The 22,227-nt window shown below is 41.4% G+C and overlaps 1 protein-coding gene across 1 annotated transcript in view; it reads right to left on the bottom strand.

The window, feature by feature from the left end:
• The window catches only part of LOC117402159 (adhesion G protein-coupled receptor L1-like), a 267,345-nt gene that overhangs the window by 79,070 nt on the left and 166,048 nt on the right, over window positions 1-22,227 (bottom strand). The window contains exons 7-11 of the mRNA XM_059006982.1: window positions 21,394-21,705; window positions 16,449-16,552; window positions 14,838-15,023; window positions 2,761-2,799; window positions 1,899-2,079 (exon numbers count right to left, since the gene is read on the bottom strand). Coding sequence (XP_058862965.1) covers window positions 1,899-2,079; window positions 2,761-2,799; window positions 14,838-15,023; window positions 16,449-16,552; window positions 21,394-21,705 — 822 coding nt within the window. The remainder of the gene's footprint in view (window positions 1-1,898; window positions 2,080-2,760; window positions 2,800-14,837; window positions 15,024-16,448; window positions 16,553-21,393; window positions 21,706-22,227) is intronic.

Below are 22,227 nucleotides of genomic sequence, written 5' to 3' on the forward strand. Positions count from 1 at the left end.
CATTTATTTGAGCCTTTATTAGAACTAGACATGATTACCAGCCCCCCTTGGAAAGAGTGCTAACCACGGCTTTGAGAAATCTCTTTTCTTTCCTAGCAACCCTTTTCTTTCCTAGCAAATCTTTTTGTATATTTTCCTTTTGTTTTACGTATTTTTGGTTTTCTGTATTATCAGCAGTGATAAAACTGAATAATTAAAAAAAAAAATTCTTGTACTGTATATTCTTTGATTTTTAGCTTGTCTTTTAGAATTTAATTTTGGGATGTGCAGACATTTCAATGCTATTGAATTAAAAAATGGCTCTTCAGCATCCTGTGAAATCTTAATTTCTGTCAATGGTCTAGCTGCAATCCAGCTTATAAAATAAGAGCCAACTGCCTTTCATCACAATGAAAATGGGGCCATTGATAGGACTGTCCATGCTAATATGTTGTAAACAAATTGATTAAAAGCCTTGGTTAGCAATCCATAAAGAGAGCAGCTTTTTTTCTTTTTTCTTTGCACACCCCTTTCTGATATCTGCAAATGTTCTGAGTAGTTCGGAATACTCAAATATTGAGTTTTACTGATTGTTTTTGTATGTCCCGTGAAAGTGCTTTGAACTATTTTTAAAAGAACAGCTCCTTGCCAGAACTTCTAGTTTCTGTTGCACTTTCCATTTCCGGTTAATGATGCAGATCGTATCTCCAGTAATGTTTGACCCCTCACTGAAGCTTCTTTGAGGAGCCTCTGTCATTTTTACTGTGGGTTTAATCGAATAATAATACACTATACAATCTAATTTACTGCTCAGACTGAATTGTGCATGTTAGGGATACAGGAATAAGTGACATGATTTTGGGTCAGGTGACACCACTGGTATCCATGGAGAAATTCAAGAGAAGTTCCGACAAGGAGCTTTCCAAGAGTCCAGACCTCTCTCCCAGGTAATGCAAATTCAAGCAATACAACACAATATTGAGAAACTACTGCATTTAAATATCTTAAGAAGGGAAAGTAAAACATAAAAATAAAACAATTAAATAATAATAATAATAATAATAATAATAATAATAATAATAATAATAATAATAATAATAATAATAATAATTTGAAGCTCCTCTGTGAGAAAGTTACACATTAACAGACAATTTACATTTCAGGCTACCGATTGAAGGCATACAGTGGTTAGTTGTTTTCATAATATATCGTGGTTAGTTGGTTTCATAGTATATCGTGGTTTACATTTCCACAGTTTTGATACCATGACCATTTTTCCATACCACAGTTATCGAGTTCATGGTTTACTGTGGTATGCAAAAGTAGTTTACATATTTTATCCCTACTGGCTCCTAAATTGTGCTTTCTGATTTAAAAATAAAAACAGTCAAACTGTGTACAAATGAGACACCACATGGTATCCCTATAGTGCTGTACAATCACTCAAGCACCTCCTACAATCCTTACTGTTACAAACAAAGCAGACCTGTAAAATACCCCTTTTAACTTCAAATGCTGAAGGGAAATGCCCTACATTTAAAGGTACCTCAAGGTTAAATACAGTTTCTTATTCTACATTACATAAGTTGAATTTGCTATTCACTTTCTTTCCAAATACACTTATCCTGCTATAAAACAACACAGTACAGTATGGAGAAACACATGTCATAGAGTCCACTGACAGGAGAACAACTGTGCTGACCGAAAGATTGATTTTGTTAAAGTCAAACTCAGAAAGAAAGCAGCACTTTATTAAAAACCCACACTTAAGGAAAAACTAAAGCACTTGTCATACAATAGCTATAACATCAAGTGTACTTGGAAACAAGTCTCGCTCACAAGCTCCATTATCTGAATTGTATCCACTTTCACACTTTTAAACTCCCTTGACTGGACATGAACAAGATCTGCTCTCTTACCAATGTTAATGCCATTGGCCACGAACTTGGGCTCCCGCAGGTTGTCGGCCAATAGGAAAGCACCCTCTTCCATGACGTCCAGTAGCATGGTGGCTGTGTGAGACTGCTCTGTGGTGTTCATATCCTGCCAGGATTGAAGGGCATCCGGGCGAAGCAGGTTATCTATTGTCTGAACCACAGCCTGAAACAAGAGCACAGAGTCAAGACAAAGCCAAACAGGAAAACTATAGTATGTAAAGCACGTAGGATTACCTGAAACCCATTCATGTTGGACTTCATGCAGGTGAGAATCCATTTCAGGTACTAGGAATACATGCTGTAAAGATCATTCAGCTAAGAAAATCATGTCAGCAAATCTTACCTAAACCATCTGTTTTTCATAGCTAATATATACAAACAAATGTCAGACACCTTTTGCTCCATTTTCCAAGCTGCATTACAGTTGTTTCTGGTACATTCTTTGTGTAAACAAATCCAGAATGTTTTTTTTTTAAATGTATATTTCTTTACAAGAACTCAAACTCACCTAAGCTTTACTCCCTGGCTCACTCTTCCTATGGCTGAAGTGCTATTAATGTTGACCACATTCCTTCACGCAACCTCCTGAACTTTAATGATACAGTTTCTTCACTTCACCTTTACAATGATGTATGCATCTTTTTTGTCTTTCACATATGACAATGTGAGATTTACAACATGGTGACAATAAATACAGTATTAGGTAAGAATTATTGTGCACTGTTTTATTAGTTCTAAGTACATACAGTGAAAGAATATTCAAAGTACCATTGGGTTGTGCACAGCTAAATTATTAGTTGAGTATCTGTGGTGTTTTTTGAAGTGAGGAGAATATGCTTCTTACCTGAATATATGAACGGCAGGTACGTTCCCGCTTCTGGAACTAAAAAAAAAAAAAAAAAAAAAAAAGTGTTAATAAATGTGTTCATTCATTAATTATATGATTTAATTTATATCCCACAATTTTAGATTAACCTTATTTTACTTAAGATTACCATTAAAAACAATTGTTGGGGTCATGAAAAAAAAAGTGTGGTGGTGTGGTGGACCCGCAAACGTTTCAGTTTAAGAAACAAGGATAGATTATCTAACAAAAAATGAAATTGTGGGTTATCAAGTTTTTCCAGGACACCCCTCAAATTATAATTATCACCCGTTCCACATTCTAAAAGACATTTAGCAGTGGACAGGTCTGCAAAAACATCCAGCAGTCTACTAATCATTGTGCATATCAGTTTTAAAAAGTCATCAGTGTTGCAGCTGAAAATGATATACAAAGTGATTCTAAACAATAATTAAGATAACTGATATTTCAGACCCATACCAAGCTCCTCTATAATGGAAGACGATGATATAGAGCTTCCCATGGGCTAATGTGTGCCGGATCGCACTGCATGCCAGATCCGGTACCTTTTTGTCTGACAGGCGACAATGAAACATTTTTCAAATAATGAAATGAACTCTATATACATAACACGTACAATGTACATAACACCCCAAGCGGCAAAACGTCAAAAAAACATGCTCTTAACAACAACAGTGTCGTCGCTTCTGTTTAGGGTTGGCCATGCTCCGCTCCGGAGTCTGGAGCCGGAGGGGAGCTTGCCAGTTTTATGAGCTGAGCTCTGGAGCTGGGAATGCTGGAGCCGGAGGGGAGCTTGCCAGTTTTATGAGCTGAGCTCTGGAGCTGGGAATGCTGGAGCCGGAGGGGAGCTTGCCAGTTTTATGAGCTGAGCTCTGGAGCTGGGAATGCTGGAGCCGGAGGGGAGCTTGCCAGTTTTATGAGCTGAGCTCTGGAGCTGGGAATGCTGGAGCCGGAGGGGAGCTTGCCAGTTTTATGAGCTGAGCTCTGGAGCTGGGAATGCTGGAGCCGGACGGGAGCTTGCCAGTTTTATGAGCTGAGCTCTGGGACTGGGAATGCTGGAGCCGGAGGGGAGCTTGCCAGTTTTATGAGCTGAGCTCTGGAGCTGGGAATGCTGGAGCTGGAGGGGAGCTTGCCAGTTTTATGAGCTGAGCTCTGGAGCTGGGAATGCTGGAGCCGGAGGGGAGCTTGCCAGTTTTATGAGCTGAGCTCTGGAGCTGGGAATGCTGGAGCCGGAGGGGAGCTTGCCAGTTTTATGAGCTGAGCTCTGGAGCTGGAAATGCTGGAGCCGGAGGGGAGCTTGCCAGTTTTATGAGCTGAGCTCTGGAGCTGGGAATGCTGGAGCCGGAGGGGAGCTTGCCAGTTTTATGAGCTGAGCTCTGGAGCTGGGAATGCTGGAGCCGGAGGGGAGCTTGCCAGTTTTATGAACTGAGCTCTGGGGCTGGGAATGCTGGAGCCGGAGGGGAGCTTGCCAGTTTTAGGAGGTGAGCTCTGGAGCTGGGAATGCTGGAGCCGGAGGGGAGCTTGCCAGTTTTATGAGCTGAGCTCTGGAGCTGGGAATGCTGGAGCCGGAGGGGAGCTTGCCAGTTTTATGAGCTGAGCTCTGCGGCTGGGAATGCTGGAGCCGTAGGAGAGCTTGCCAGTTTTATGAACTGAGCTCTGGAGCTGGGAATGCTGGAGCCGTAGGAGAGCTTGCCAGTTTTATGAGCTGAGCTCTGGGGCTGGGAATGCTGGAGCCGGAGGGGAGCTGGAGCTGAGGTTCCCGAGCAGCTCCACTATTTCCTGCCTTTCACATTTTAAAAAATCCTTCTGAATTATTCAGTTCAAACATTTGAATGAACAAAATAAAGAAGTATATACAATAACTAAATGTAACTACAGAAGTGCTTTAATATACATAACATTTCTGTTGATATAAGGAGTCATCCAAAATGATCAACTGGAATCATGTATTCCAGTATCTGCAGCCATTGCCTTTTATAAAACCTAGTGCAGGCTTATACAGAGGGTCATCGTAATCGCACAGTAAGAGGACAGTGATTATAGTCAAATGCAACCCGAAACATACACAGGAGGCTAGGATTGAATAATAAAATAAAAGCTTAATGAAGACTGGTACAAAATCAAGGCAGTTATCATGTTCACAATGTAGTGTATGACAGACACACCATTAAATGAAATGTATAATATATATTACATAGAATACAACATACTAGATACTGTACCTTATAGAACACTGATTCTATCCATGTAACATTTATTATACTGCTGGAACAAACATGGTATTTTCATGTTCAGATATCTGTTCAGGATTCAGACATGAATATACTGGTATGTTAATCTGCCAAACGTTATCAAAGTCATTATATGTAACACTGTCCCGTTGAAAAATATCCCAGAAGTAACAAAGGCCTGACTTTACCCTTGTGAATTAATTACAAAACAAAAGATGCCTACAGTAGTTACGGTTAATCAAAAAATAGATCTTCTGCGCATTTCAGGTAAAAACAAAATGTAGACAATGCATATTTTTAATAATCCTTGCCATTGCAAATACACATGTGTGTAGAGATCATTATTTGAAAGCTAATGTGTGTGCTGTTTAATCTGGTCTTGTTTTCTTTTGACAGCTAGAAGTAAATTGGGTTCAGGGTGGCTGTGCTGATCTTCTGATTTTACATATACAGAAATCCCACACAGTGCTGTTTTTCATATTGCTAATTTAGAAATGCCAACTAATTTAGTTGCCAACTTCTGGCAAGGTGGTAAATCGGCACAAGGCAAAACAGACAGTGATACGTATTTCTAATTTCTGTTAACTGTATCATTTCTGACTTGGAAAGCATGTAAAAAAATATTAGTCCCAGCATTCAATTATTATATATGTTTTCCTGATTGAAATGTATTTTATTGTACAGTTAACTGTGTTGTATATTATTGTTACACCAAGACTGAGAATTTACCATAAAAAAAATAAATAAATAAATAAAAAATAATAATAATAATAATAATAATAATAATAATAATAATAATAATAATAATAATAATAATAAAGACTACCGGTCTAAGAATGTTACAACCCACATTGATTTATTAGGCATATTATATAAACATATGTAAGCAATCCATTTTTTATGGCTTTTATATATAAACCTGTAAAATAAATATTGGAAATGCTATACAAAAAGTTAGATCTGAAAAGAATGAATTAATTTGCCACAAAAGCTCTTCAAGATGGACATTACTTTTTCTTGCAAGTTTTTAGTTTTCATTTTTGTAAAGTTACAAATCTACAGCAATTAGCCATATTCAAAAAGTGATTATATTTTGGTACATGTGGCATATATACCCCAACCCCCACCCCCACATCTACCAATCACAAATACTAAGGGCCTCATTCATTAAACAGTGGTAAGCCCCTTTACTGCGTGCTATGTACACCTGCTGTATTCACTAACCAGTGGCAGGTAACCTAGCATGTGGAAAAAGTACCGCGTTCGATAAATTTGAAATATAATGAATAATGTTAATGTGTGGAATGCAGATTACATCACAAAATACCACAAGGGAGGTATTTGATATGCAAACCATATTCATTTAAGGGCGCTAACTTTACTAGGTGCCTCAGCGTGTGTTAAAAGTGCCGCTTATTGAAACCAGGCGGTGTCACAGAACCAGCAGACGAGCTGCATAGGAGAGCAAGAAGAAGAGTCAGGGAGAGTATTTCGGACCAGGCAAACGTTACTAGGGCTGTGTGAGGAGGGGGTAATAACTAGATACAGATTGAGCACAAATCATACTAGCCTTATATGTAGGGCCCCGGAAAATTCACAATATCACAAATTTCACAGAAATCGTGTATTTGACTGCCTACCATGAAAAATATGCTGTGACAGAGAGCGAATGAATCCTAATCAACCATCTGAGGGTGCGGTATAACAGGAACAGTGTGCCCCGGACTGGATGGTTCGGCAGTTCATTCCAGGGTCAGTTGGAAGCTGGCTATCCAGAAGGGGGAGGAGTCACAATACCAGAAGTCATTGCCCTAGTATGGTAAGTGATGTGTCAGTCATGGATTGGAGGAGCCGTGATTGAACTAGCTATCGGAGGGGGCGTGACTAAGGGTATTTCATGGGGATGTGACGATGCAATCTGTTCCTTTGCTATGGTTACGAAAGGACCTGTAAAGGAGTGAAGCGAAAAAGAACCGTGAGTGTTTGGTGTTATTTTGTTTTGTCGTATTAACTAATATTTGTTTGTCATTATTAGATTGCTAAACTATCCAGGAGCTGCTGCTACAAAGCCAGTATTAAACCCAGTCTGCACTGCACCATTGTTCACTGTAAACTTGTCTTGCACCACCTGCACAAAGAGCACTCACTACTGGATTAAGTGATCGTGTCTGTATTTGTGTGTGTCTTGTTTGGGGTCTTATTATTTCAGGACTGAACCCCGTGGTTTAACTGAGCAATACACTTTGGTGTGTAGAGCCAGTTATTATTATTATTATTTATCAGCCAATAAAGAGCTGTTTAACTGTGAACTGTGTTGTTTCAAATCATTCCTGAGCACTGCATCACTTCTACACCTGCGCACTGCAAACCACTTTGCCACATATGCATTTTAGTTTACATTACTCTTCACCTCCCCTGTTCATGTCATACTTTTATCAAGTAGAAGCAGCGCTACAGTAGCTGTACACGGTCCTGCGTCAATGACATGCCATTGGTTACTACGGCAACGGGGTCAAACAAACACCGGCTTCATGATTGGTGCTCCTCATACTGTACAATGATGTAACATGCGAGTCAGAGGTGGTAAGTTTAAAATGGTTGTTTAGATAGTGTTGATTTATTAGCTTGCAGTGTGTGATTAACATTAAAAATGCAGACAGCTGACAAATCAAAAAAAGCTATATTAAATTTCAACAGAAGATCACGTTCAGAGCTAAGAAAAGGGGATGTTGCATGCAAATGGTGGGATTCTGTTTTGCTCAACTGTAATGTATCTTTGGATCATCTAAGAAAATGTACTATTGACAAGTAACTTGACAGCGCAGTACACAAAAACAAGAAAATCAAACTTGAAGATCAGGCTAAACAATTACCGAACAAGCAGGTCACAATCACATGATTGTTTAAAAAGAGCACAGAAGGTGGGGAACATAATGTCAACATATTTGAATTAGAAGAAGCCTTTGTGCAGCAAACATGCCGATATAACGGCGGGTCAATGAAATATTACCAAGTGTTTTAATGAAAAAAATACCGAATTGTGGAGCTGTGCCTAACAGTGACACACTCAGACGACAGTATCTCCCTAAAGTGTATGCAGCACACAAAGAATATTTAAATGGCAAAATGAACGATTCTGAGTCTGTTTGTGTTGTATACAACGAGGACACTGATGATCAAGGCAACTGTGTTTTGTACATTATTTTCATCCCACAGAGCTTTACAACTGCTAATTCAGAGGAACTTATTGCTTACTTAGTACATACACTGCACCTTGACTCTAACCACACAACAGTAGTAGGTCAGGATATCATTAAGACACTTGTGGAAAATCTGGTATCTGTGGTTTTAAAACTTCATAAAAAATAATTTCTGTTTTTATACAGAAAAACACAAAAGCTCCGGGTTTTGCCACTTCAGGCTTGCTATTAATGTTTCTCCCGTGTTTAATATTTTGGGATTAAAAGCAGCAAAATCGTCAATGGGAATTACACAGTCATTGTAATTAATGTGTCAGCATACGTTTTAAAGGCTTACAAAAACTTGAAAAAATGTCATTCAAGGTTGTTATTAACCTTGTCTTTTTTTTGCAGCCAACACAGACCAGCCTATTTAAGGGCCGATAAAAAACTGCGCCGGCTGCCTATTGGCAGCCGACGCACCAGCTGCATGAAGGCAGCCGGTGAAAAGATTCAGTTTGGCACCCCCTAATCAAAAAGGGGTTGCCAACAAAAACCGGCCGTTGACTAAGCCAGTTTTAAATTAAATATTCAAAACAAAGGGGGGGGTGGCGCAGAGCACGCCACCCAGAGCCCACTGGTCGACAAAAGCCGTCATGTCGCCAGTGGACTCTGCGTCGGCGTGCTCCAACGCCACCCGGGAACGGAGGAGGGCCCTGAACATGGCCCCACAACACAGACCAGCAAAAGTTTGTTTCATTTTGTTTGTTTCAATAGGTGACGAGTTCCAATGTTACAATGTACTCGTACATCCTCAGACAGTCCGGGATATATGAAGATTATGAGGCAGGTGTATATGCAATATTTTTGGCTATGTTAATATAGTCACCATGTACTTGTGATATTTATGTAGGCTATGTGTAAAATAGCTTTAAAATATGTAAATATCAAATAAATGAATTTACACAGAGTGTGAGTTGAGGTGCAGTCATAAATAACAGCAATCAAAAGGCATCTAATGTTAGAAAAGTAACATTTCGCCAAACACCTTTTGAAATGTAAATAGTGAACTTTTACTGACTTTTGATTAATATTACAAAATAAATCAGAGGGAGATCAAGTTGAACGAACATATATTTATTTGATTTGCTGAGTTAAACATAAATGTTCCATTAACAATCACTTTCTCCACTTTGACTGTCTCGCAGGATGACAAGACCCCCGCCCTCCTTTTGTCCGTAATGTTTAATTGAAGTTAATGTTCTCGCTGATTCAGCACCAAAAAACTGTCTGTAAACTTTTGATTCCTCACTCTGTCCTCTTGGTACAAACACAGAACACCGTACTTACCTTTGCTTTTGAGCGCCTTTATATATATATATATATATATATATATATATATATATATATATATATATATATATAATAATAGTGTGTGTAAACCTCATGCACAATTCAGCGCGTTGTGACAACTAGCAAATGAATCATTTAGCTTGCTTTATTTGTGCATATAATTAGCTTTGTGAATAGAGCTACTGTTGGTTCATTTTTTCCCCCTGCCACGCGGTAATTCTGGCCATTTACTGTCGTTTAGAGAATGAGGCCCTACGTGTTTGCACAATTAACTCCTGTCCAATATATGTGTATCCTTAGCAGGCCATTGTTGGATCAGTGGTTTTGATTCTCGGTATTTTGACATATTTGTGATGCAATAGGAACCAAGTTCGTACCTTGCTGATTAATTTAAAAAAAATGTATCCAAATCCGATTAATCAGTTCTACTGCTACACCGTGCGCAAAACTGAACCAGCGGTAGCTGTATTCACTTGATGTGGACTAAAGCACTGGTATGCTGCAATTGACCCAGAGAGTTTAGCTGTGTGAGTTGTAAGCACATCATAACCAATGAGGGTTGCAGCTTGAGCTTTTTCGGCTGACCAGTTGATTTGATAGGCATTTGGCTGTGTTCTGACTTATACTCATGAATATGCATTTGACTTCTATTAATGTGACTGGCCAGCTGCGAGGCTCCTTGCAAACCACAGCCCAATGAATTCGACACTACCCTCAACTCAACTAGCAGAGTATTCAATGACGTACTCTGTCTGAAATAAACTTTGAAATATCCCACTTACGTTAAATGCTTCTAAATACACCAGAATGGATATTTAGGGTTTCTGTTTTTCTGAGTTTATTTCTGAATGCTACATGCACACAACAGGAAATTAAATGCATTTTATTTTGCGGCAAAGCAACATGTAAAAGGGCCTAAATAAACAATTATTAGTATGATTCATAGCTGGCTACGGCCTTGTATACACACAGACACACACACACACACACACACATATATATATATATATATATATACTGTATATATGTGTATATATATCTAGTGACAGACAGTGTAGAGATTCAGGAATAAATGTATTAAAATAGGGGGATTTTAATGGTTTATTCCTGAAAATGGTGGTGTTTTTATTTAAATGTCTGTGTATATAATAGTACATTTTGTCTGTATAGGCACAAGGAAAATAATACATATCCCAGAAAGCCAAATATCACATGACAGAAACCGTGGGAATCCAGGGAGATATAAATCAGCGATATGGCTCTAGAGGCTGGTAACAAAAAGTAAACAAAGGAGCGTGAGGCACTTGCTGCAAGAGAGAGTTAGCCTGGAGGCTGATAACAAAGAAGCATAAGCAACTGTTTGGAAGAAGACTCTCTGTTCGCTGTGTGTTTCTTGTTACAACAAGCATTTTTGCCGCTGGGTATTGCTGGAAGGTGGTAGGAAGGTGAGCTGTGAGTGCAAACCTGCAGAAGACCACGGTGCGAGTACAAACCTGCAGAAGACCACGGTGCGAGTGCTAACCTGCAGAAGACCACGGTGCGAGTGCAAACCTGCAGAAGACCACGGTGCGAGTGCTAACCTGCAGAAGACCACGGTGCGAGTGCTAACCTGCAGAAGACCACGGTGCGAGTGCAAACCTGCAGAAGACCACGGTGCGAGTGCAAACCTGCAGAAGACCACGGTGCGAGTGCTAACCTGCAGAAGACCACGGTGCGAGTGCAAACCTGCAGAAGACCACGGTGCGAGTGCTAACCTGCAGAAGACCACGGTGCGAGTGCTAACCTGCAGAAGACCACGGTGCGAGTGCTAACCTGCAGAAGACCGCGGTGCGAGTGCTAACCTGCAGAAGACCACGGTGCGAGTGCTAACCTGCAGAAGACCACGGTGCGAGTGCAAACCTGCAGAAGACCACGGCGCGAGTGCAAACCTGCAGAAGACCACGGTGCGAGTGCTAACCTGCAGAAGACCACGGCGTGAGTGCTAACCTGCAGAAGACCACGGTGCGAGTGCTAACCTGCAGAAGACCACGGTGCGAGTGCAAACCTGCAGAAGACCACGGTGTGAGTGCAAACCTGCAGAAGACCACGGTGCGAGTGCAAACCTGCAGAAGACCACGGCGTGAGTGCTAACCTGCAGAAGACCACGGTGCGAGTGCTAACCTGCAGAAGACCACGGTGCGAGTGCTAACTTGCAGAAGACCACGGTGCGAGTGCTAACCTGCAGAAGACCGCGGTGCGAGTGCTAACCTGCAGAAGACCGCGGTGCGAGTGCTAACCTGCAGAAGACCACGGTGCGAGTGCAAACCTGCAGAAGACCACGGTGCGAGTGCAAACCTGCAGAAGACCACGGCGTGAGTGCTAACCTGCAGAAGACCACGGTGCGAGTGCTAACCTGCAGAAGACCACGGTGCGAGTGCAAACCTGCAGAAGACCACGGTGTGAGTGCAAACCTGCAGAAGACCACGGTGCGAGTGCAAACCTGCAGAAGACCACGGCGTGAGTGCTAACCTGCAGAAGACCACGGTGCGAGTGCTAACCTGCAGAAGACCACGGTGCGAGTGCTAACCTGCAGAAGACCACGGTGCGAGTGCTAACCTGCAGAAGACCACGGTGCGAGTGCTAACCTGCAGAAGACCACGGTGCGAGTGCAAACCTGCAGAAGACCACGGTGCGAGTGCAAACCTGCAGAAGACCACGGTGCGAGTGCAAACCTGCAGAAGACCACGGCGTGAGTGCTAACCTGCAGAAGACCACGGTGCGAGTGCTAACCTGCAGAAGACCACGGTGCGAGTGCAAACCTGCAGAAGACCACGGTGCGAGTGCAAACCTGCAGAAGACCACGGCGTGAGTGCTAACCTGCAGAAGACCACGGTGCGAGTGCTAACCTGCAGAAGACCACGGTGCGAGTGCTAACTTGCAGAAGACCACGGTGCGAGTGCTAACCTGCAGAAGACCGCGGTGCGAGTGCTAACCTGCAGAAGACCACGGTGCGAGTGCTAACCTGCAGAAGACCACGGCGCGAGTGCAAACCTGCAGAAGACCACGGTGCGAGTGCAAACCTGCAGAAGACCACGGCGTGAGTGCTAACCTGCAGAAGACCACGGTGCGAGTGCTAACCTGCAGAAGACCACGGTGCGAGTGCAAACCTGCAGAAGACCACGGTGCGAGTGCAAACCTGCAGAAGACCACGGCGTGAGTGCTAACCTGCAGAAGACCACGGTGTGAGTGCTAACCTGCAGAAGACCACGGTGCGAGTGCTAACCTGCAGAAGACCGCGGTGCGAGTGCTAACCTGCAGAAGACCACGGTGCGAGTGCAAACCTGCAGAAGACCATGGTGCGAGTGCTAACCTGCAGAAGACCACGGTGCGAGTGCTAACCTGCAGAAGACCACGGTGCGAGTGCAAACCTGCAGAAGACCACGGTGTGAGTGCAAACCTGCAGAAGACCACGGTGCGAGTGCTAACCTGCAGAAGACCGCGGTGCGAGTGCTAACCTCCAGAAGACCGCGGTGCGAGTGCAAACCTGCAGAAGACCACGGTGCGAGTGCAAACCTGCAGAAGACAACGGTGCGAGTGCAAACCTGCAGAAGACCACGGTGTGAGTGCAAACCTGCAGAAGACCACGGTGCGAGTGCTAACCTGGAGAAGACCACGGTGTGAGTGCAAACCTGCAGAAGACCACGGTGCGAGTGCTAACCTGCAGAAGACCACGGTGTGAGTGCAAACCTGCAGAAGACCACGGTGCGAGTGCTAACCTGCAGAAGACCACGGCGCGAGTGCTAACCTGCAGAAGACCACGGTGCAAGTGCTAACCTGCAGAAGACCACGGTGCGAGTGCAAACCTGCAGAAGACCACGGTGCGAGTGCAAACCTGCAGAAGACCACGGTGCGAGTGCAAACCTGCAGAAGACCACGGCGCGAGTGCAAACCTGCAGAAGACCACGGTGCGAGTGCAAACCTGCAGAAGACCACGGCGCGAGTGCAAACCTGCAGAAGACCACGGTGCGAGTGCAAACCTGCAGAAGACCACGGTGCGAGTGCTAACCTGCAGAAGACCACGGTGCGAGTGCTAACCTGCAGAAGACCACGGTGCGAGTGCTAACCTGCAGAAGACCACGGTGCGAGTGCTAACCTGCAGAAGTATTTAATGTAGCATCAAGTGTGTTCTGCACACAACTCGCTATACTATTGTTGTCTTTAAATATTTAAAAAAAAAATAAAAACACCCTATTTTGAGATTTATTTACTGCATTTTGGTCACATGTTTCACAGCACTGGGAAAATGAGTGTCTCAGTGTTCTTGTGTCATTAGTAAGCGCGTCTGACCAAACATTAAATTCTGTGCTGGAAGAAATTCAAGCAAGAATATCGGTGTACATTATCGGCTAAAATAACAAAAACTGACGATAGCTGATTGTATTTTTTTCCCTTATATTGGTACCATGCCGATAGGCTATCGATTATTGGTGCACCCCTAATATATATATATATATACATATATACATACACACGTAATTAATTATCCAAATATATGCACCTTATTTTTTTTTTTGCATTATTGCCATTTGCGTAGGTGTGGCAATATTTCACTGCTAATAAAGACTACGGCTTACGACTAATACTGCACTTGTATGACGCATTTACTGTATGGAAAAAGGTGAAGGATTTATACATTTAGATGAATTAAAATGCATTTAATTTTAGTCTCTAAATACATATTTCAAAATGACATGAGTCACCTGAGGCTAGATAGCGCATTTCAAACACATCTATATATCAACTAAAGGCAGGCCTAATAGCAGAATGGAAAGTAATAACTGCTGTGTTAATCATTTAATTTTCACTTCATCTGTTTTGTCTGTGTGATTACTTAAGCTATTGATTTATTCATAAAAACATCAAACATCCCATTTATGTTTAATTATTTATTAATAAATGAACAGCCTGATCCACAAGAAGATAAGAACTTGAAGTATATGTGGGAGCTGCTGTAAATCAAGCTCAGTACATCTAGAAACAACAATACTACCTCTCTGCCTTAATTAAAGGATCTCGGACCTTTTTGTTTACAAATGAATCCCTGGTGCTTTCCCTTTAGTTGGGCTCCATAGTTATGAAACTGTACTACTTGGAAGTGCAAGTGGAAGCCACAACCCTCTGGTTCTGCATGTAAAGGGATGGCTTATAAAGGGAGAGAACTGCATTGAGCCTTTTTTATTCCCAAACTGTGCATGAATGAAAAAAGCCAACATTTACAGTTGGTAAGCATGTCTGGAGGTTGGGTTTGAAGTACCTTGTTGTAGTTGCGGGTGGCAGACTCCTTATTCCCGGGGCGTAGAGCTTGAAGCTGAGCATCCAGAATGTCCAGTAACTGCTCCATGAGTCGCACAGAGGAGCTGACGTCCCCGGCGTGGATTCTGTCACGCGTGTGATTGGCGAGCTCGCCCGCAATGTTTGCTGCGTTCTCACCACTCTTGATCTAAAAAAAAAGAATAAAACATTTTACAAAGCTACCACCCCACCCCCCCTCACGCCCACAACAGGGATACAAGGAATCTGATGTGGTTTAATCTATTATCAATCTAAATCTAAAATGCCACCCCCCCCCCCACACATTTTTGTTACAAAATCAATATGATAAGCAACATCAGTGAATTAGTTTTCTGCTTACATAAACATGCATGTTGAATAGAACTTCTGGTTTACTGAAGTTATTAAACCAGGCTTTCCTGTTGAAAAAATGTGTAAGCATATAAACAAATACATTGTTATTTTAACCCAATTTTTGGTTACCTATTTTAATCATGATCCAAAGGTCTTAAAGAGTATGTACCGGAGTTCTGAAAAATATAGCGTTACACGTCTCCACATGTTATTATATGTGGAAAAAGCTGTCAGGATGTTAACAATGAAAAGAAATATGACAGGTATGTTATCTAAACACTTGTAGCAACACGTGGGGATGTATAACGTTATATTTTTTGGAACCTCGCTACTTACTCTTTAAGTGAGGAATGAGGAAGGATTTTATTTTATTCTGAGCTTCTCCCCACTGACTTCCTGTTTTTCCCATTATAAAATCATGACACTGTGATTGTGCAGTTATAAATGATGGCTGGACACTGCATATTTAATTGGGCGCTTCGTTGTGACTTAAAGCAGGGGTGGCCAAAGTGGGCTTGTCCATTCCTGGTCTTTGTTCCAACCCTCTTCTAAATTACATACATTTAAACGTATTGAAAATACAGTTGGAAGTATACATTGAAAATGAACTGCACTTGCAATCTCCATGTCCCATTCTGATCAAGGACATTTTTAAACCACTAAAGACATCGGGTATTGAGCAAATCGGAAATGCTGACGACTTGCATCCAGTTTGCTGTTCATAAGCCTGTATTACAGTATCCTGTTTTTTCAGAATGGTTGAGAAACTGTTGAGATCTGCAGCTCCATCTTTCTTTTTCTGTGTTGTGTTGCATTATGCACCGCTTTCACCTCTTTTGTCTGCAACAATATGCTGTGTAAGCACCATGGCAACTCGAAGTGCATACTGTTGTCCCAAAACAGCATTAAAATACACTACAGAGGCTCTAATCTGGATGCAAGTTAATACATTTGTCAAAATGCTTTACAATCAGCTGTTTGAACTACAGTGATTTGTTTTATTCAAATTCATTTGCACTAACAGGAAATTCATGTTAAGTGAATTCGTATTATAAGAAGTAATTTACAACAAGTGACTGCTAAATTTGTCTGGGACCATGTAGAAAATCAGCAAATGAGTCTAATCCGAGTTTGTTTTAATGTGAATTGACTCTAGTTCATTTATCCTGTTAAACCTGGAGTAGAATGGCCCTCCAGGACCATGATTGGACACCCCTGACTTAAAGAGTTGAGGGATTACCTTCTGTGCCACCTGATTTACCCAGGGGGAGGTACAGTTGCTGAAGTCAGGACCCCTGGGGTTCCACATAACTGGCGAAGACATGCACTGGAACGCAGCAATCCCTAAAGAGAGAGAAGCAGACACATCAAAATTATTATTTATTATTATTTATTTCTTAGCAGACGCCCTTATCCAGGGCGACTTACAATTGTTACAAGATATCACATCATACATTATTTCACATTATACAGATATCACATTATTTTACATACAATTACCCATTTACACAGTTGGGTTTTTACTGGAGCAATCTAGGTAAAGTACCTTGCTCAAGGGTACAACTGGGGATTGAACCCACAACCCTCCGGTCAAGAGTCCAGAGCCCTAACCACTACTCCACACTCCAAAATGTGCATCAACTACATCTATAACCTGGACGATAAGCAGTAAAGGGGTAGCACACTGTTTTAATAAAGATCTAACTAAGCAGGTGCAGGATCAGGTCTTAAGGATCCCAGTAATATAGTGTCTCTTACCTTCTGTCCTAAGTCTATCTCTACTTAATTTCTAACTGTGTCCCCTGGTCCTGGTTTCTGTGCTGCTCTTTAAGTACTGGTTAGGGTTACATAATTGTGGTCTACACAAAAACACAATGTCTGTCTGTGGTTACGTGGGGTCTGTTTTGATCTTTTTGTGAAGTGTTGTAACCAAAAGACAGATGTGCAGGGTACCTTCAATGGCTTACCTGAGGATTATCTACACTATATGACCACTATTTTAGGGACGTGTGCCTAATACCAGGTTGGGCCACAATCACAGCCTTGACAAGATATGGCATACACTTCACAAGGTGCTGGCAGGTGTCCTGAGGGATTCATTCAGTCATTAAAATGTAGTTCGGAAGAGGATTGTGAAGATGAATGCATCATTCAAGTTCATTCCAAACCTCCTCAGCTGAAAACAGATTCAGGGATTGTGCTGGCCATGGAAGATGCCTGAAGTCTCATGCTTTTTAAACCATTCATGCACAATTCTGCTGCGGTGGATGACTGCATTATCTTCCTGAATGTAGCCATTGCCATCAGGGTTCAGCATTGCTGGGTGAACTTGATTCGCAACATCATTCCAGTTGAGGAGGTAAGTAAAGTATGGCATGCATTCAGTCTTCCAGATTACTCAAGGGACCCAGGGTATACCAGGTGAACACGCCCCAAACCAGGGTGATGCCAAATCTAATCGGGTAGACGGACAGGTCCTAATAAAGCGTTGTTTCTGAAACTGACAGCACACACAGATGCTACATATTTCTGATTTCCTGTCCAAATCCATGTGTTGTCACTGCACTGGCGTGCTCTTAAGATTTCATTAAGAATTTGATGTGTTTGTAAAAAGCTTTAACAACGATGTTAACTGAACAAAGTGCCATTTTACTGAGACACAGCAGGAATACAACAACGTGGCAGTCAGAAGGTTAGGGCCTGTGACAGTGCTGCTCGTGCTAATAAAAATAAGAGACATTTTAAAGCCTTGGTTAACAGCACGTTTTGTACAATATAAAAGACTGAAAAACTGCACCACGCATTGAGTTCACGCTTCAGAATTCTTTGCATGGTGTCCTGTTGATTAGGCTGTGTAGTAGAGCTCAGTAATTGATTGAGGAGAGGCAGGGGGTGTGGTAGACACGCAGGTGACAGTGAGAAAATCTTTAGCAGAGATTAAGAGTCTCTGCTGAGGGCCGTGTAGCTTCCAGATGTTCTGTGTCTCTTTTCAAACTGGGACATTAATTATGTGAGGAAACAGTAGCATGCAATTTCACAGGGTTATGGAAACTGCAACGGCCAGTTACACAGTCCTGAGTATCAGAACACCATGTTCAGGTCTCCAGTCATTAGACCTTGTCTGAAGCTAAGTAAGGTTGGGCCTGGTTAGTAATTAGACAGGCAAATTGTTATATAGAGGTATCAGTGGCAAATATACTCTCTTCCATGACTGTAAATATAATATTATGAAATACATAATATCCTTAAAAATGCTATCACAGACAAGGGGTTCTTCCAGATACAAGCAGAAAGTGAGACAGACAGACAGGTGGTCAGACAGCCTCCCCTTTAAATTATTCTATTTAAATCTTTATTCAAATTATGAAAACTTGCAACTGGGAAGTTTATGACTATGTGTGTTACCAGTAAAATAATCCTCAGGTGAGCCTTTGGCACTGACATCTTGTAAGAGTTCAACTGCCCAATGAAGACCTTGCCACAGGCACATTAGAGAAGTAAAATGACAAGGTCTCTTGTGGAAGGCAATGGCATGTTTAATCAATGCTACAAAGTTAGACGTCTAGTAATTTAATGGTATTGATAAACTATTTCCACAGGTGTGTCAGAGGTGAAAAAATAACATTATTTATCATCACACACGTCAGTGATTAAAATTTACACTATGCCTGCCAGTCCATTAAAAGCTGCTAGCAAGAAGACATTTCGAATCTTAGTGTTTGTAATATAATTCTGTGTTGGTTGGTTGGCAACATAATTATTTTCAAATTGCCTGACCTTTCACAAAATCCTTTCTTTTCCCTCAGATTTCAAGTCTGTTAAGAATCATTTTGAAAAGGTAATGGAAAAAAAAAAAACAGATAAACTTTCATCACAAGCAGTCTGGCAGCAGGATGGCTGCAAGGCACTTAACAAAACAACACAGAAGGAAATGGAGGCTCCAATTTAACAATATTGATTATCATTATAATATATAAAGACATGGGGATGTTACCCTCATTGAATTCCACTTTAGACGACCCTTTACATGTGCTTTTGGTGCATATACTTGGCTTTTAAAGACTTCACTGTCACTGCTTCAGCTTCATTTTACATTATTCTAAGTGGTTCTTATTGGATATTTTTGTAGGTATTTTAAGGTGCCTACATCATACTTCAGGAGCTGCTCTTTAGTTTTAATTGCCTGTTGTATATGTAACATAGGTGACATCAATCAAAGTGTCTTCATACATGTATGACCCAGCACCAACTAGTGTTTGTTTTACTGTCAATACACAGCAGTGCTCTAGATGCCGCTGGCATTTACTAATATAAAGCTGCCTATCTAACCTGTGTTACATATGTCTATGGCAGGCAACTAGACCTGAAGAGCAGCTCGTGAACTCAGAGTGTAAGCACCTCTACACAGATTCAATTACAAAATAAATCCATGCTGCATTCGAGTTGTAATAAAGAAAGTTGGTAGTTCACAGCATGTTGGTTTATTCTAAAGGTCATTTTAACAGAGACTTCATAAGCTTGGGACTGAAGATGGTGGCCTTGTACTGAATGCAGGGGTGTCATTATTATTTATTTATTTATTTATTTATTTATTTATTTATTTATTTATTTACGTATTAGCAGACACCCTTATCCAGGGCAATTTACAGTTGTATACAAAAAATACATATGAAGAATTACATTGATATTAAGTGTGACTTTCCATTGTCGTCAATAGACAAATCATAGACAAAGGTCTTAGTCAAGAGGTGGCCTTTAAACTGAGGTGGCCTAAATACATGACTCTGTTTCTCCCAAGTACAGGTCATTTTCAGGTGTGCTGCATATTAAACAGTGTGCTGCATGTTAAACAATCAGTGAAGCCTTTTTATGATGTTTCTCCGATACTGAGTCAGTGTCTAGCACTGAATATCTGACTAGCACTGAATATCTAATTCCTTTAAAACCATGGGACAGAGTGGCCTTTCAACTTTGCAGGCCCAACCTACATATAAATGGAGAGGCTGGGTAGGTTGGATCAGCCAAGCTGAAAGGTCATTTTGTCACATCATTGGAATAGAATGAGAAAGTCTGTTCAGTTAGAATTTTGGTTTTTTAATAAACTGACATCTGAAGCTACTTGCTCTTAAAAATAAGAAACTAACGGTATATATCACACAGGCAGACACTTACAGACTAGCAGAAAGTGTTTAAGAAGCCACACAGGTTTTGAATTGCTATCAGGTCTTTCCTGGGTGATTCATCACTTCACACATCTTTCTAATTACCTCGTACAAGCACCTGGTCGGTTACATGCATTATCTGTTCTCAACCATCTCCCAAAGCCTGCTCTATTACTCTCATCTGCCTCTGTGCTGATTCCACACTTCTTTTCAACCTACAGCTAAGGCCAAAAGTTTTGCATCACCTAGGATTTTAGGATTGTGACATAATAAAAAACTTATTTAGATTTAGATCTCTTATGCAACCAAAGAAACTACAAAATGATACCGCAAAAGTCCACCAGAAGCCATAATAGTAGTACAGTATTTCATATTAGATTTCAAAATGTCACATTTTTCAATTTTTGTCAGATTTTCATTAAGTATATGGAAAACTACAAATCGCTATGTGATTCAATATGTTAACTGAACATTATTCTGTAGGTTTCATTCAACATTATGAAGCAGAATTAGTTCATTATATTGGGTTATACTAAACTTTTGGCCACAGCTTCTTTGCTTAATGTGTATTTTTTCGCTTCCTTTAGCATTTGGCACTACATCACAATTATCGCACATTTGATGCATGTGGATTTGCTAGCCACAAGACTGCCCTGCATTGCAGGGAACCCCTTTCTATGAGGGGGTGAGCAGTTCAGATCTCATGCGTATAGCCTGCCTAGAACTAGAAGGAGCACCCTTTCTCTTAGAGGGTGAGAGAGAAAAATCAGTCTGTGGCTTAAGCCTGCTCTAGACTGGAGGGAACACCCTTTCTCTTCAGGAGTGGAGAGGGGGCAGTTCAGTCTCCATTCCTCAAACTGCTATAGACTGAAAGGAGCATCCTTTCTCATTGACAGGTCAACCAAAGATGAGTTTTTGGCATGTATAAATACAGAACTTCCACACTGAACAACTCAATAGTAAACCTACAGGTGATGACTACAGTAACAAAGGTTAACTCAAACTCTCAAACACACCGCCTACCTCGAGATCCTTTGGGGCAGGGTCTCTCGATTAGTGCCCCCTGCTGGGTGGAGGGCCACTTCACACCCCGGGCCATTACTTCCTCACACAGCTGCTGTTCCAAGCCATGCTGATTGGGTGGCAAGGGGCGGCGTGTCACCGGAATGGTGGCTGTGATTGGCCGGAGATCCGGGATCATCTGGTTGATTGCTCCAATGGGGTGGGAGGTGACAGGGAGTGGTTTAGAGGTGGTGGAAGTGGCTGTATTGGTGGCAATAGGGGGAACCAGTTTGACAGAGGTTGTTGTAGTGATTTGGGTTGTGGCGAGTGGACCTGAGCAGGACAAACAAAATACAATATAATGTTTCCACCTCAAATGATTATCAATGGAAATTCAGTAGGTAAAATGGGAATGGTTCCATACTGCCTGTGGAAACACATGGTATGAGGGAGGCTGTGACTGGTATCATAATTCATCTCAATGGTATCACATCAGTATAGAAACTGGAAATGTATTACAGTACCATGGTACTACATCAGGTGGAGGGAGAGCTACCTTACAAGCAACCAATGTTCAAATTCCATACTTGTGTCCAAGCCAAATCCTTAAACCATGACTACATTATTTTTGCTATTCGATCAAGGTTTGAGGATGTTCAATAATCAAATAGTGTATCTGAATCCAAAAGACACAAAATAACATTTCCTGACAAGTTATTTAGGGATATCCACTTTCCTTTTCACTGAGCCCAAGGGTGTTTCAAAGCAGAATTATTTTCTGTAATTACTTCCAGTATTATAGCTAGTCAGCAAGCTCTTTACACCCAGGGTGGTGGGATCTACTAGCCCCTGAGG

This window comes from Acipenser ruthenus, chromosome 34 (assembly GCF_902713425.1).
Source record: "Acipenser ruthenus chromosome 34, fAciRut3.2 maternal haplotype, whole genome shotgun sequence".
In the NCBI taxonomy this organism is placed as follows: domain Eukaryota; kingdom Metazoa; phylum Chordata; class Actinopteri; order Acipenseriformes; family Acipenseridae; genus Acipenser; species Acipenser ruthenus.